Genomic DNA, 17,450 nt, shown 5'->3' on the forward strand with positions numbered 1-17,450 from the left:
TGTATGTGTTTATTTATTTCCAGTATTTATTATGCGGCAGTATTTATAAATCAGCTACATGTGTATTTATAACATATCCACATCTGACCAGATTTTTGTATCATTATTGAAGTAAGCTATTGCAGCATGTTTCCGTCCATCGTCTGTAATCTCTTGCATACAATAAAACCTGTCAATTTATAAACAACAATTACGACTGTCCTGTTAAAATTCTACAATTTTACAAGCTACAGAATTTAAGATTAAACCTCACTCGTGCCGAAGCCTCTACTATCATCATGGCTTAGCTTGACAGTGTGAGGTCGGGGCCTCCGTGGCTCAGTTGGTTAGCGCGCTGGGTCATTACGCGCGCTAACCAACTGAGCCACGGAGGCCCCTGTCTGGATACAGAAATGGTCATTTCTTTTAGATAAATTCTGTTCTTCGCCCATATAAAAAAAATACTTTTCTTTATAAATTCCTCTATCCAAATTCCTTTTATTGCAGCACATATAACGGCATTTGGAATGAAATAAGTGAAAAAAAAAACCAAAAGCAGGACTTCTATCCAGCTGGCTCAGACTGATGCAGTTTTCAGCATGGGATTGTCATATTTTATAGCAGCATTGTACTCCTCACGTGTAGCCCACATGTACATAATCACCTTTACTGGGTTACTGTATATTACTCCAGTGGGCAAACGTAACGTCAGTGACTCCACCATATACAGGCTGTCGCCTTCATTTCACAAGTACAGGGCTGTATTGTTAACTGTTCGTCAATCCTTTTATTACACGGACAAAAGTGTTTTTTGATAGCTTGAATCTTCACGTATGTACATGTATAAGTGACAAGTCTAGTGTTAACAATGTTTTGTGAATTCACACACCTTGGTTAAGTGCTGGACAGTTTTGTCCCAGTTGGAGCTTAATTTGTCTGACTCAAGGCAGTTAGTGAACAACACGTTCTTTGTAACGCTGAATTACGCTGAAGTGTCAATAGTCCACACTCTCATATACCGGTATGGCCACGATATCACTGCAACACTGGCAACGTTAGGTTAATCCATAAGCATTCATTCATTTCATGTACATAGGGTCGATTCCACAAAGCCGTTTCTGACTTAAATCAAAATTTAATAATTTATTATACTATGCTTAGTTTTTGATGATGTAAGTTTGAACACGTTTGTATTAAGATACCATTGATGAGGAGGACAAAATTTTAATTTCTAACGCCCAAAAATGAGCTTTAAGATCGTATTTCAAATTTTGCGTTGTCAGAAATGGTTTCGTGAAGTCGGCTCCTGGGCCCAGTTTCACAAAGCAGGGTATGACATTTTTTATCCTACATTTGTCATACGATACTTTGTACGTCACTGTTAACGTATCATTTTCCTATATGTCCGATATCGTACAAAGTACGACATCTTTGTGAAAGTGACCCGAGGCACTTGGACCGTTGGTGGACCGAAATTTTGGTGAAAATGTGTAAAATTTGGACTGAATTACTTAAAAGATATTATATTCGTCCATCACGTGACGTAGGACCGGGGCCCACTGTAGCGACTTCTTTAGCTAACTCCAAGGAAACCGTACGAAACCGGTACTATGATTTAGACCACGAATAATTTTTAAAAATGACATCGGGATTTCCAGACCTGTACGGAATCAACAGCGCAATGTTTGCGAATCAACTGGACATAGCAACGAATGTAGTGAAATAAGCTCCACAAAGAATTGTCAGCGACGTGTGAGCCGGAGAAACACCACGTAGGCGTAGACTTTTATTTATTTATTTGATTGGTGTTTTACGCTGTATTTAGGAATATTTCACTTATACGACAGCGGCTAGCATTATGGTGGGAGGAAACCGGGTACAGCTCGGGGAAACCCACGACTATCCGCATGTTGTTGTTCGACCGATGATGCCAGCATGATGCGGACTTGAATTCACAGAAGTAGGCGTTGACGAAATGCAGAGGAACAGTTACGTAATGGAGAAAGTACGAGTAACAGTACTCTCCCAAAAGAGAATCGACGAGGTGCCATAGTGCCGAGTCATTTCTTCTTTCAGGAAAATAATGTTACGCGTGCTTTTTCCGTCTCTAACAATATTCATGTGCCTAAGTGACTTTCTACACTACTCAAATGATAGGTGGAGTAAACATCTGACACAAATTGTCCTATTTTATGCAATGAATTTGGACTATACATATCCACAAGGCTGAAAACTTTATTACCGTCCTTTATATAACATGTTCGTGAATTTATAATCGGTTGCTTTTTACATGCGGACCCAGTTAAATTGTGGCTGATATCTGTGTGCATGTTTCTTGGATCTTTGAACAAATGCGCCAATTGAACAAGAAGGCATGGCGGTAAAACATGATATGGCATTTACATGGCAAAGGTAGTGGTTTGCCCAAGTGTCTTATGCACGGTTGGGGTGGCCCACTGTGCATTATTTCAGCGTGTTATGCTGATTTTGGTGTCTTTTTACACCAAGTTCTCCTTCGCACTGTACTTTCCAGAATAAGAATGTACACTATCTGTAGTTTTCTTAAAAAGAAACAACAGTTTGATAATACAGGAACGCCACAACTATCATTTAAGTTGTCAGAACGAAGCAGCATCGATTCAGGTGATCCCACTACTGTACTGTGTCGTCTCTGATAACTTGCCACTGAACCAGAACCACAAGCAGAGTAGAACTAGGCCCTTTTAACCATCCGATCAACTGATTGGCGGAGATTTTCACATGTGACGCGAATATTAGTTCAGTTTCTAGGAATTTGTTTGTAGATGGATGAGCTTTATATAATGCATGAATTGGTCTGAGGATCCTAAACGATATGTAAAAGTAGCAGCCAGTTCCATTGGATCAGAGATATGCCATTAACCGATAATGTTTGATGCTCACATCCTATGTTCTTGTTATATTCAGTGAAGATGAAATAATTAACAATGGACTTTAAACTGATTAATTTTTATTTGTGTAGGCTTTGCATTCGAGTGGTTAGTGATCACCAAGGCGGCCGCTGTTCATGTCTAGCTCATCTTGGCCTCCTCTGTGGTTGTCTGTGGACAGTCTATCAGCAACCAGCGGATCGTCGTGGGTTTCCCCTGGAATTAGGATAGACGTCTGTCTTAATCCCAGGATAGAGCCTTTCGCTATAATGCTGGACGCCGTCGTATAAGTGAAATATTCTTACAGCGAAAAACTCCGATCAAATAAATAAATAGACATTGATATGTGTAGCAATGCAATGGTTGTGGATGTTTCTTGAAAATTCTTCGTCATTACGTAATTTCGAAAGGTGAGATATACCAGACGTATAGTAAAGGAATCACGGTATTAAAGAATGTGCAACTTTGCGGCAGGTGCAACTGTCAAGGTAACGTGTGACAAGATACTTGTATGTGTGACAATGACAGTTACGCTTGCACAAAATTGCACAAGGTTTGTAGAACAGGCTACTGATTTCAATTCCTTATTTACACGCCTATGCATGTGCACAACTGCAGCTTTATACGTTTAGATTTATATTCACTGGTGTGCATAACACGGTGATAACATAAATCACACATCGGTTTGCATGTGCATTTCCTTCCCTGCAGGCCTGTGTATATTCAGTGTTTTGTCTGTGTCAATCGTGCATATATGCAGTATTCTATACGAGACTAAATCCCTTACTTCCTATATATAACGGTGGAAACTTGATACGACGCTGATTCAAGAAAAGGCCATTTGAATATTTCATTGTGTTAATGTATGAATAAAGCGCGCGGTTTACGAGTCCACACATCGGAATGTGGCTTGTTAAAATAAATGGATTAAACTAACAGTTTTGCGAGATAAATGTTAATGTCACAGAAAATATTCATTGTCCAGCCATCATTGTCATCTTATAGGACCTGATAGGACCTGTCTCTGACATGCTGTAGCGTTTTGGGGGTAGGTCATTGCCACGAGATCAAGATGTTTCTCTTTTATGCAGTTATCATACGAGGTGTTGATTCAATCCCAGTTTCAGACCGGACATTTCTGACATTCTCCCGCTCGTCGGCTTACTATCCCCTGGGCCATGTTGACAATAATTAAGCGGTGGACGGCCCTTGTGTGGCTACATCATGACGTCCGGTGTATATCGGATCATATGCCTTCCATCAGGTATATACACACATAACTACAACTATGTGGGTGCAGATTACTGGGTACGTGAGAGTTTGTCAGTGACTTGGTATAATGGTTTCCTCCGTGGGTCCCTCCACCCATGACGCAGACCGTCGTGCATGGCATCAATGACATACTCTATAGCACGGCGTTAAAATAAGCAATAAAACAATGTACCGGTACAATTAATAAATAAAGCTTTGCGTGCAAATCACTTATGCCTCTCTTTAAACAACAACTGTGCCTTGTGACGAGAGGGGTTGGAAACACATGCTGATGGGCTGATGGGCTTTGTGGAGCGAATTCAACAATTTCTGACATTTATCTGCCTCAGGTAAGTATCAGAAATTGTTGAAAGTGGACCTCAACGTTTAACTTAAATGAACGAGGGTTCGAGTCACCTCCACGCTCATTATCCCTGCTTAATGCTTTAATTTTCACACCTTTTTTCCCACTTTTAAAAGGTAATACCACATGCATGCTTACATACATGATAAAAGGTGTATTTAATGAAGTTGCTGAAAGGGCTTGAATAAAGAATCAACATTTCTTTTGCATTTGTGTCGGTCCATTGAAAATCTGGGTGGGAAAGGCACAGTTTAAGACCTCGTGGGAAGTCTTTTTAACGTCTGGGACAGTGGAGCCGCCCGTTTGAGTGGTGTATTGTGTGATCGCCATGTATGGCACACGGTCAACAAGTCCATCGTTGCTCAGACACATTCAGAGAAAAATACCTTTTTGCTTGTATGACTGAGTGGTGAAGTCAGAAAAGAAGTTCAGGGTTTATTTGAAGGCCGACGTCAAATATTTGACCTCTCCGGAGCAAACTACTGTCACTTGGTTTATCAATATTTCTGCTCGCTTGTTGAAAGCCGCGGTTTATAGATGTCGTGTCAACACAGCACGGATATTACAGGCTGTCCGCAATCAGTTGTATGTGAGGAGATCCCAGTAGGGTCATGGATACCTGAACTGAGCCGTGTTGACAAGAGCGGTATACCGTGTATACATATATCTCACTGCGTAACCTCAATACAGAGATTTAACAGCAGGGCAGTTAACGCCTGTGGTGCATAAAAGTTGGTCCTGTTGAAAAAGGGATTGCCATCATTTCAGTTGCATTGTTGAGAAAATGGGGTATAATTACGTCAGAGTTTGTTTCAACTGTAGAAAAGTCTCAACGATGTAGAATGTTCTCTCGAATCCTGGCGCTTGGATGGCAGAGACAGCACATGCACGCAACAGGTGCCTAGGGATGAGCGGAATTAAGATTGGCCTGGGTCCGCCGTGTCCTCACAGGCGGGAGTACAATGCGGCTAAAGTCAGGATTGATCAGGCACTCGAGACTCTCAAGCGAGAACTGGTGAGTGAGCTATATATATATATATATATATATATATATATATATATATATATATATATATATATATAAACTGAATGAATAAACTGAATGTCATATAGGTGGATCAAGTCATTTTTAATTTATTATATTGTCAGGTTTATAAGTTCAGTGCGCACGTTGATTAAAAAGCCACATTATATCATAGTGACATTAATTCATATTGCCTTTTGCGATATTGTTTCACATAGCTATTCACACGATGTACGTGAGTTGGCTAAATGGAACAAATGAATTCATACTATCAATAGCTCTATGTGAATATGGGTGGATCAGATTGTAGCATATGCTAAAGGAATCATAACGGCCTGATTGCATAGTGAAAATTCGAAGTCTGACAGTTAGAAGTACCGGATGAACTCTTTTATCTATACGACCCACTTTTTTTAGGATGTATTGACATGACAAATCTTGTTGACCTTTGGGCTATTCGTTAGCTTCCGGGAGTCAAAAATATAGAGGGTAATGGATAGTTCTGTTGGAGTGTCATAAATATTAGGGGACGAGGTGACAAATTAACATATAGATATATATACACGTAGGCTCAGCCATGTTTTGGCCTCCTTAGTCTGGCCTCCTTAGTCTGGCCTCCTTAGTCTGGCCTCCTTATTCTTTTTAATGTGATGTGTAGGTTTATGAATTGAGGAAAACTGACATGCAGAGCCCAACGGAAACCACCGTCCTTCACCTGGTAATTCTCTGACGTAAAGCCGCAGTGGTACACCTGCCGAGACTGGATTTGAACACGCAATCTCGTGGGTCAGTTATGGACTTGTCACGAGCATTGTTAAGGAAGCCATATAGCTGATCATGATCCAAGTCATTAGGAGTCATATTTAATCTATACCGCGTATTTAATTGCAGGCGGTCATTATATACGGCCAGTTTATGCAGGATGTATAAATATTTCTTTCTGTCTTTCATCTGCGTTTTACGTTTTACTTCACTATGTAGGCGTCCTCAAGGCTTGTTGGTTGAAGAAGCCTAGTAGAGGACATATGAAACTACTGCATATGCATCGACCATGTTTGCAGTTACCTGAAAAATCCCCTGAAATACATGGTCTTAAGCAGACGGACTAGCAAAAGCTGGATTTGAATAAACGATCACGTAGTTCTTAAATATGAGATTTCCGCTACCCATATTTAGGTTTGTGCATGTAAGCAGAAACTTAAGAAGAAGTAAGTGTAAGAAAGAAATTTTTTTTTGTAAACGGGTGTGTGTGCATGCGCTCAGTTTTATATTTATTGGGGGTATTCACTTGTTAAAAGATAAGTCAAGGCTAAAGGCAAATTCGCCTGTAAACAAGCAAAGGTACATATAGTCTCTGATAACCTGTGTTCACTTGTCATTCAAGGTATTCACTTCTTAACCGGTAAGGGGTATAGTCTGTGTTAACTTTTGACAATCAAGGTATTCATTTGTTAACAGGTAAGGGCTTTTGTCAATCAAGGTATTCACTTGTTAACAGGCAAGGGCTTTTGTCAGCCAAGGTATTCACTTGTTAACAATTTTTATCTATGAAGTTCCTTCGTGACAATAGCGGGCGATTAAATATTTGTATATATTTGCACTTTTCCTCACCAACCTCCAACATATTGACCTTATTTCTCTTGTGTTTCTAACAATTAGAGATGGGTTTATACTGCGCAATTGTTCCATAGACAGATTTAGAATCAATCAAGAAACGGAAGGCAATATAACCACAGGAATTTTTATCTCGAGGGATTTATTTACTGCGAGGATAACCCCTGGTCCTGTTGACAGGCATTTTTTCCGAATGGTAGCCTTCATAGCTGCGCTGAAACGTTTCATTCCGTCGTTCAACATGGCTCCTATTTACACCCGAGAAACATTATTTCACGCGGTGATTAATTAATTAACACTGACTATCCTAAACATTGTCCGAAACCAGCACTGCTTATGACAGAAGTTCCATGTACGCTACAGCATGTAATGTGTTTACATTGTTTGTAGATGACTAATACAGAAAATTACGTACAGCTTAGCAATTAAGTCCATGTGTCGATGTTGGACAGGAGAGTAAACCTGGTGTTGTTGTCATTTTAGTATAGTCCATCATTTTGATGTTAGTTCAGATGGAAAAGATTGTCAAAATAAATGGTGAATGGATATATAGTGATACGACACATGCAAATGTGATACTCGAATTATTGGAAGTCATCCCGTGGTGTCGGCTGAGCTCAAACCAGTAAAGATATTTCCTGCAAATATACAGTGCTTTACATAGGCCGTACATTCTGGAGAGATTCATTTTGATAATGATTTACCGCCGCCTACCCAATATCATACTAAAATACGATCCACACTTTTCTGACACAGCGACCCTATCAATTTACTAGGATGCCTTGTTTTTCCAGATAAGCAGTTCCTGTGTAGAGGTATGTCATATGTTCGACAGCTTAAAATTTGAAGGGCACGATCCTGCCTTTGATAGGTCAGCCCCGGTCATAAAGACAGTTTAGTCAATGAAACAACCGTTCTGTTTTTATATTCCCGGTATAAAGGTCGTCATATGGTATGGCGTTGTCCATCAACATCTGCGTCCGTTTGGCCGTCCGTCCGTCCGTCCGTCCATGTGTAAGGCGCTAGCTCGCTACTACAATAACTACACAGACCGGCTCCACTTAAAACTGCTAAATATGTTCACTTTTGTCTGAATTGGCAGAGGAAAAGCCTATTAAAACGAGCTACGTCGCTATACAAGGACGAAAAAACACAACGTTATGCCTCTTTTTGTAATATTGGTTTTTCATGCATGTCCATATTGTACGAAGAACCGCGTTACGTAAGAGTTTGAAACAAAACAATTTCAATCAGCAACAGCAAGCCAGTAAATAGGTTTGAATCCGCGTCCGACCTGCAGCACTAATAGTTAAGCACGTGAAGTTTACATTTTAAGCATATTACGCATTATTTCCTCCTTAAATAGGAATGTGTGCTAGGTTTGCGCATTGTGTGTCCCTTATAGGGGTGTGTGCCTGGATTGCTCATTTTGTCGTCCCTAAACATGAAGAGGTGTATGCCTGGTTGGCGTGTTGTGTCGTCCCTAAACAGGTGTGTATGCCTGGATGGTGTGTTTTGTCGTCCGTACACAGGGCTGTATGCCTGTTTGGCGTGTTTTGTCGTCCCTACACAGAGCTGTATGCCTGGTTGGCGTGTTTGGTCGTTCTTACACAGGGGTGTATACCTGGTTGGCGTGTTTTGTCTTCCTTACACAGGGGCGTATGCCTGGTTGGCGTGTTTCGTCGTTGCAACACATGATATAATTAAAGATGTAACGCATACAGGGCAAGATCAGAGCAGCGACGACAGTGTGATAGCTGGCAAATGGTCACACGTAACGGATGAAATATTACCACTTGTCAATTTACCTCAGTCAGGGTTTAATTCTAACTGTTCGTGTAAATGCATAAATAGTAGCAATTTATACGCCCCCTAACACCATGGATTAAGCAGACTTAGCTAAAAAAAAAGGGGGCTTTTAATAAGATTGCATATATATGGGGGGGGGGGGGGGGTGAACCCACGACCATCCGCAGGTTGCTGTCAAACCTTCCCACTTACAGCCGAAGAGGAAGCCAGCATGAGCTGGACTTAACTTCACAGCGACCGCATGGCGAGAGGCTTCTGGGTCATTGCGCTGCGCTATATGTAGTTATGTTTTCTGTTCAACGAGTGTAGCTGACCCTGAAAACTGTGTCGTAATTTATGTTGAGTTCTCTCGTTTCCTCCGTCCATTACCATGTCCGACATCATATGAGTGAAAAATTATTGAATATATAATGCCAACGAAATGCAAATGAATAAATCACCAAGTGGAGAGATCAAGCCCTATATTTCTTAAATATTTAATTTTCTATGATTTAGACAAATTACATAACGTCTTCATAAACAGGCCTGTACGTCATTAAAATTTACCAGGGCAATTTGTAGCCTCACTACAGATTGAGGCAAGACTGAGCAATCGATTATAAGGCGATATCGAGAAAACATATTTATTTATTCACTTGACTGGTGTTTTATGCCGCACTGAAGAATATTTCACTTATGCGACGGCGGCCTGCATTATGGTGGGAGGAAATTGGGCAGAGCCTGGGGGAAACCCAGATATCAAGAAAATGACCACGTACATATGTTACATGTTCATGTATATGCATTTTATGGCTAACGGAACCGCTGGGACTGTATTCATAGAATTATACTGTTGGAAAAACTTCTGTTATTTTACTGTCATCAAAATGATAACATGCATGATTTTACCCAGTACATGTTTTTGCCACAAACATATACGAGAGATATTACAAGGATGAGAATTTTCCTTCTCACACAATGATTTGCATGGTACCATACTTAAATGAGTATAATTGTGTACTAAAATTTGACGCCAGACACTCCTTTATCTATATTGATACATTTATTCGCCAAAGTTTAATACGAAAAGCCTATTTTGAAATCGGGTTATATATTTATACTTTTTATATATTTATATATATGTTTGAGAATATACAGCAGTAGCTATTGACTTACAGTATATAACCAAGATACCGTGGCTCGAGTAAATGAAAGTGCAATTTTATTCTATTTAACAGAAGAGCATGAGAGACCAAGATGTAGCCCTACTGAAGCACCTCATCACAATCAGCGAAACGATCCGGAAACTGGCCAGGGGGCGTTCTAACATTCGGACAAATCAGCGCACGATTGGCCGCTCGGGAGGAGCCGTTGCTGTGGTAGAAGGTAGAGCTCGACTGATTCGTCAGATGAGTGAACCACACGACTGCCGAATAATTCCAAAGGATGAAGAACTGACTGGATTATCAGTTGGAAGTTTAGAGGGTAAACTAATTCTATGGATTGATTGCTCTAATAATTGCGGATAAGCTCGGATTGGGTCATTCTTGCAGAAAGCCTTCATGTTATTTCAGAATACAGTAATTGTTACGCTGACTCTCAAAACATTTTGTCAGTGGAACAAACCCTATAGTAAACGCAGGCTCATAAGAGATTATGTGCCTGTGATACGTATTTGAACATTGGTATTATTCGGATGTGTATCTTTGAAAACGTGCATAAAAGTATGCTCCTTAATTTGATTTATTTGATTGGTGTTTTACGCCGTACTCAAGAATATGTCACTTATACGACGGCGGCCAGCATTATGGTTGGAGGGCAATCAAGAGAAACTTGCACTCCACCACGAAAAAGTGGGCCTTAACCATCATGTGACTCCATTGAAACAGGCTGCAAAATGCGCGGTTATCTCCCCCTGCGTCTCGAAATGGAGAGAATTAATTCTTATCATATTACTGTTGGCATCGATGCAGGGATTGTTACACGATTAGTCGCCCGACAGCTCGGCTTCCGGTTATGTTAGCGTCTTGAGTGTGACCAACATTTTGTTCAGGAGATTTGCCTTGACGTTCTCTCTAGAAGAAAGAAGTAATTCTTACTTAAGAACCACCATTGGAGGTTGGCTACGTACATGTATGTAGGAATACATTTCAATTCCTACGTTGGCTGAACTGAGACGTTGTTCACTGTATAGTAAGTAGGAAAAAAACCGGAAGAAAAACAAGGTAAATGAAAAAAGGGCCTCCACGAGATCACCTTTTGTGAGCGCGCAAAGGCCAAAGTGCATATACATATGCACATGGGCCCATGACTATACAACACACAGAACTGAATAATTAGGCAACTTCAAGTCTTTCAGGGCTAACTGCAGCTGTCTACATTTACCGCCTTCCTATCACCCCTGCTCTGCATAACTTTTACATTTGGGCTAGTCCACAAAAAAAAAAATACAATGTGCCTGCAATGCGTGCTTCCTGGTGTGTCAGTGTAGGTAGTCAATAACATACGTGTGTCATCAGTCATTTGCGGAATTAAACATGACTCCAGGTTCATGTGGAATTCTCTTCTTATTATGTGTGTTTTACTAATGGCGTCTTGTACTTATCATGAAAATCTTTTGGAACAGAATCGATCTACATATCACCAGATGATGGCAAGGAGAAATTAATTTTACAGTGGACAAGGCTCTTCTGTCATAATTTCTAGCTAAAGGATGATATTTTCAAACATTGTGGTATTTCACCCCAGAAATATGCACGAACACCCATTACCATCACAAAAATGGCCATATCAAAGGTGGCTGCTATTTAACTTGTAGCCACCTTATTTAAATGACATACTGCCAGAAAGGTATAACAATCTTTTCAATTGGACAATGACTCACAGAGAGGATTGGGATTTTGTATATTCTTACAATGAGGTCAAACGTCTCACGGGAAATGACACCTTTTTTTACGTTAACATTACGCCCAAAACAAAACTAGCTGTGGCAAGGAGTTCTAACCGCTTTCCCACCAACAAGCGCCTTGAGTATATCCAAGAACTTCAAAAGTCAGTGCATGTAGATTTCTTCGGAAAATGTGCAGGAAGCGTGTGCTCGGAGCACGAATGTAATGACGCGGCTATGAAGAAATACAAATTCTATCTTGCGTTTGAAAATGGTAACTGTGCCAGTTGTAATGGAGGGGGGGGGGGGGGGATCATGGCCATGTGATTACGTACTAGTAGCGCCCCCTGGCTCTTACATAAACACGGCTGACTCTTCTTCCCCCAAGGAGTTAGCTGCTTACCTGGTTAAGTTAGATAAAGACGACCAGCTATACATGGAGTATCACAATTGGAGGAAGAACTACACTGTGATATTGCGTGATTTGCATACAAATGGAAATTGGAAAAGTATCCTTCCACCCCATCCGGCTTTCTTGCGATTTGTGTGCCGCTCTGCATAATTGGTCTTTACCTCCCCAAGTCTACAGCGACTTAAAAGCTTGGTATTTATAAGATATATGTCCTTATGACCACCAAAATGTATTCTGTATAGCGTTGAATCGTCGTTGTTTTAGGAAGAAACCCAGTGATCTTTTCACATGTTTTTGACTATAATTAGCTGCTGATGTGTTGCGGTAGATGCATTTGTAGGAATCTACTGCTTACGCCGTCGTATAAGTGAAATATTCTTGAGTACGGCGTAAAACACCAATCAAATAAATAAATAAATAAATAAAATAAATCTACTGCTTACTTAAACTTCATTTTATTTGATCTTGGCCTTGGGCATATTTAAAGTGGTATAACTTACAAATAAATACCACATAATATTGTATGGAATGAACCGCTAACGGATGTTCTGGCTTTGTTCCTGTGATGAGAGAAAAGGTCCGTGTATGTGTGGGGATGTGCTTTATAATGTTACACAGACTACCAAAGAACAACTGAATTCCCTACTATTAGGAAAAGAATTTAAATTTGCAGCCATTAAGGCCGAAAATTTAGCACACAAATTTTCCAACATACACATGTAATTAAGGGCTACAGGGACGCGCAGGGGGTACTTAATTTATTTTAATTATTTCAGCACTTTGCGAGTAATTACTTCTAGTTGCTGTTGCACTGGAATCTTGTAGTCCGAAGTTGTTATATTTAAACTTCTTAATTATGATCTTAATTTTATTGGTGCCCTTAGGCAAGAGAATTAAGCAAATTTTGTTCTCCCAAGATTTGAAAGTCAGTCTTGGTTTAGTCTTTAAATACATATCAAGGGACTTGTCATAGGATAGATGGTACTGCTTATATTTTCGAGCTGTTGTTGTTGGCCCACACCTAGTATTAGATGTACTTGTGCTTTAAACTTTGTGACTCTCTGTAACTGTGCTGGGATTTTGTTGTCTTTCAGTGTTTTTTACCATCGATGTGTCACTATTGATAGTTTTCAAGTTCAAGTTAGCTGTTAGATGTGGTTCCCAATTGTTTGAAGTTTATCATTTGATAAAGCATGTGTAGTAATGGTTAATGTTGCCTGAAATAGCGGCGGAATGTCAATTTCTGATGGCATGATGCATTCAATTATTACTTTATTCGAAAAAATGTGGAATAGTTTGTGATATGCTTTAAGCATTTTATCTTTAGCAAATTTATTTCTTCAAGGAGGTTTTTGTGTACTAATTGTAGGGACAAATTTAGGCCACAGATTGTGAATCCGATTATTGCTGCTACTCCAGACACAGATGATAATATGGGGCACATTTTCAAGACATGCATTCGTAATGGCAGTGTGTGTTCGAACGTGTTTGAACAGCTATTTCTAGTGCATCCAGTTGTATTCCACTTTTAACAATCCCTTCTCAGGCCGACATAGATTCAAACAGTTTGCAGGAATTTCTATGCCTATAGAATCTGCATATACCACTTCATTTTGTTGTGGGAAGTAGGTCAAGAGTAAAAAATGATTACCAGTTTGATCGTGAGTTATTTTGCCCCACGAATCACGTTTTACCAAAAAGTTTTACCAAGTGCACAGGCTGAGACTGCTTCAGTGGTGGTGGTGGTGGTGGTGGGGGGGGGGGGGGGGGGGGTGAATTGCCAGTTGTCGAAATAATAAGAGGTACAGTGTTTCGTTGTAAGATGAAAGAGGTGGAAAATGTCAGCAAGCACTACTCTGTGATGGTGAACTACTGGCGTCGCAAACTCGCTTCGTCAACACAAAAATGATATATGGAAACGTAGAAAAAACAAAGATTTAATAAATGTCCTCACCTCAGTGATTGTTACATGTACAAGATGGATAAATTTTCCCGAACAAAATGGCACCGTTATGTAGCTTTTCTCACTATTGTTTTGCAGATTACATTGGAGATTATGTTGATGACTTTTCCATCAGCTCTCTGAGTGAACTTGAGGACAGCACACCGTCTCTCCAGGACATCTGCCTGATCTCACGAACAAGATCCATTTCCTTCCTCACTCCCGCCGCCCGTAAAGACGCCGACTCTCCCACAACGAACAATTCCGTATACGAAGAGATTCTGCGCAGAAACATTGTGTTGTGGAAAAACAGACTGCCCACAGAATTGGAAGCAAAGAATGACTCAGTGTTTTACGAAGAGGAGGAGGATTTGTGCTCTTACAGCAACGTTAGTATTGTATAAATGCGAGGCTGTGAATAGCATCCTTTGCTTAACCAACAAAATGGTTTGGCCGAATCGAGAACAGCCTTTCAGCTGATGGGGACATTTCTTCCCTACGCAAGATTGTCTGCATGCATGTGATACCGCTAAATTAGCCCCTGAGAACGCTGATAGTCGTAATATGGAGTCATTCTACTTGTATATGTATGATATATTAACTTTTTTGAGAATACAAAGTTTAATAGTTGTTAACAATTTACAATCATAGCTTTTTTGGACCACACCCTATATATCGTACACCGACAATAGTTCGCTATGAACAGCTAGGTCGGGTAGACAGAGCAACCTTTCTCCCTTGTATGGGGGGGTACTGAATTTGCCCTTGCTCAGTGCTTCCTTATTTCTAGAGCTTTGAAGCTTATTGTTAATAATAGGTAACTTGCACGTGAAGTCACACCCTTCTGCATTTTTTAAGCTTTATTTGACTCAATGCGCCACCGTAATCCAGGCTTATAACGTGGCCCCATTCTTGGTGAAATAACAGACTTAAGATTTTAAAAGCATTTAAAGAATATTTTCCGGGGCTGCTGTCAATCATTATGAAAGTAACCATTACGGCAAGAATAATGATCATTATATCAATGGTGATAGTAATTAAAGATGTTGAATGGCGGCCACCATAAAAACATCAACAATAATTCTGCTATTAGCATTATTGCCATCATTATCACCATCAGCACCATTGCCACAATCATCGCTATCATTACTATTATATAGTAGTATAGTAGTTATATTATGTAGTAGTTATTTGTTTTTAATGCGCTGAAAAGGAATTCCAATCTCTCACTGTTTGTGGAAAGAATTCTTAAAATACTCTGTTCGGCTTATGAAGTTGGTTATGTTATGGTGCATGAGGTCGAGAAGGATACGGATTGCGTTCAGAGCAAATGGGCAGAAGCCGTTTATATTTATTAATTCATTTGATTGGTGTTTTATGCGGTAGTCAAGAATATTTAACTTATACGACGGCGGCCAGCATCATGGTGGGAGGAAACCGGGCATAGCCCGGAGGAAACTCACGGCCATCCGCAGCTTGCTGACAGACCTCTCCACTTACGGCTGGAGAGGAAGCCAGCATGAGCTGGACTTGAACTCACAGCGACCGCATTGGTGAAAGTCGTTTATATAGTGGCTAAGACCTGGCGAAACAATACCGTGCATGAAAGAAAGTCTGTCTATTATTCGCCTTGTAGCCAGAGTTGGAAAACCAGATTCTAGGCAAAGTAAGCAAGACGTGGCTTGGTAAATAGCCCCAGTTTATAGGTAATGAACAAAATTGGAAGTATAATTCAGAAAGTGATCTGGATTTGGATATCATCAAGGATTTTGTCTTTGCTTCGTTAAATTCAATCATCGATTTTGATCGTTGTATACATGACAGAATGACCCAGGAATATCCCATGAATGCGGTCGCTATGAGCTCAAGTCCAGCTCATGCTGCCTTCCTCTCTAGTCGTACGTGGGAAGATCTGCAGCAACCTACAGATGGTCGTGGGTATCCTCCGGGCTCTGCTTGGTTTCCACCCACCATCATGCTGGTCGCCGTTGTATAACTGAAATATTCTTGACTATGGCGTAAAACACCATTCAAATCAATAAATAAATATTGAAAATATCAGACATGACATACAAACAGGTATCGTTAGCAAATAAACGTATGCTGTTCAGGATATCAGTGAGCAGATTAATACACAAGAAGAAAAGAAAGGGTCTGCGCACAGAGCTCTGGGAACACCTGCACATATTTTACATAGACCAGACTGCTTCCCCAGAGTTAACCACAACTCTGGTATCGCTCTGTAAGATAATCGTAAAACCATTCTAAAAGAATATCTCTAATGTCAAAACTCTGAAGTTTAGCAAGGTACGCCTTTATTAATTTTTGATGAAGTGGAACACGTATGAGTGATAGGTGTTATACGGAGAACAGTTTTGATATATAATGTTAAGGAACGAGCTCTAGAATTCCATCCTACGACAGCAGGACCCGCGATCCATGCTACCACCAAGGAACATGTATTTATGTATGTATGTATGTATGTATGTATACTTATACTATATCTTAGAATCAGAAGTTCCGGACATTCTCACTGGTGATTCCAACATTTTTCGATCGCAGTTAGGTGGTAACCTGGTGAGACTTAGGTTTAACCCAGTCACCTTTGATATTCTAAATACATTTGTGACACTTTCGGTGGTTATTTCGAAATATTTAATGTAACTGCAGCTGAATTATCCTGCCGAAGACACCAGATATGACACGCCACCCAGTCGCACTATACTGGCATTGGTCCGGTTTCCTTGCACTATGACCTCAGTGCTGAGCGCCATGCATGACCAACATATTGTATTCTGAAGTAAGCTAAAATCTGCAGGATGCAAAAACTGAAGCGCTTCCATGTTATTAGATTTAACCAATCAAGGGAGAGTTACTTCTCTAGCCTGAGAACGCAGCTGTTTCCGCTGACGTCATGTCAACGCTGATTTGCCTTTTAGCCATATGAGCGTGATGTGCACCTATAGGCCTATGTGCGACATCTTGGTTCCTGTTTTTCTAAAATAGCATATCTTATGGGCTTGTGAGAATTCCACATTAAACACTGATTAATAGAGTTGCAAGAGCGTCAATAAATGGCTGTACCCAGTCGTTTAGGTCTGTTTTCATCCATCTTCTGCCACTGTGGGCAACCAATCACAGAACGATTGTGGTTAAATTTCCGTCACTTAGGTTACAGCATGCAGGTTGACGCCAAGTGTACTTGTTCCGAGAATGCGAGATATAAATGATCTCTGAATGTTTCAGAGACGCTGGGCTACTGTCACCGACAAAATCAACA

General features: G+C 40.3%; 1 protein-coding gene across 1 annotated transcript; it reads left to right on the forward strand.

Annotated features, from left to right (window-relative positions):
• Window positions 1-5,235: 5,235 nt before the first annotated feature.
• Window positions 5,236-14,676, forward strand: LOC135461515 (uncharacterized). Its single transcript, XM_064738652.1, has 3 exons — window positions 5,236-5,518; window positions 10,168-10,414; window positions 14,270-14,676. The coding sequence occupies exons 1-3, from the start codon at window positions 5,372-5,374 to the stop codon at window positions 14,572-14,574; spliced, it is 699 nt and encodes a 232-aa protein (XP_064594722.1). The 5' UTR covers window positions 5,236-5,371; the 3' UTR covers window positions 14,575-14,676.
• The last annotated feature ends 2,774 nt before the right edge of the window (window positions 14,677-17,450 follow it).

Source organism: Liolophura sinensis, chromosome 1 (assembly GCF_032854445.1).
Source record: "Liolophura sinensis isolate JHLJ2023 chromosome 1, CUHK_Ljap_v2, whole genome shotgun sequence".
Taxonomy (NCBI): Eukaryota; Metazoa; Mollusca; class Polyplacophora; order Chitonida; family Chitonidae; genus Liolophura; species Liolophura sinensis.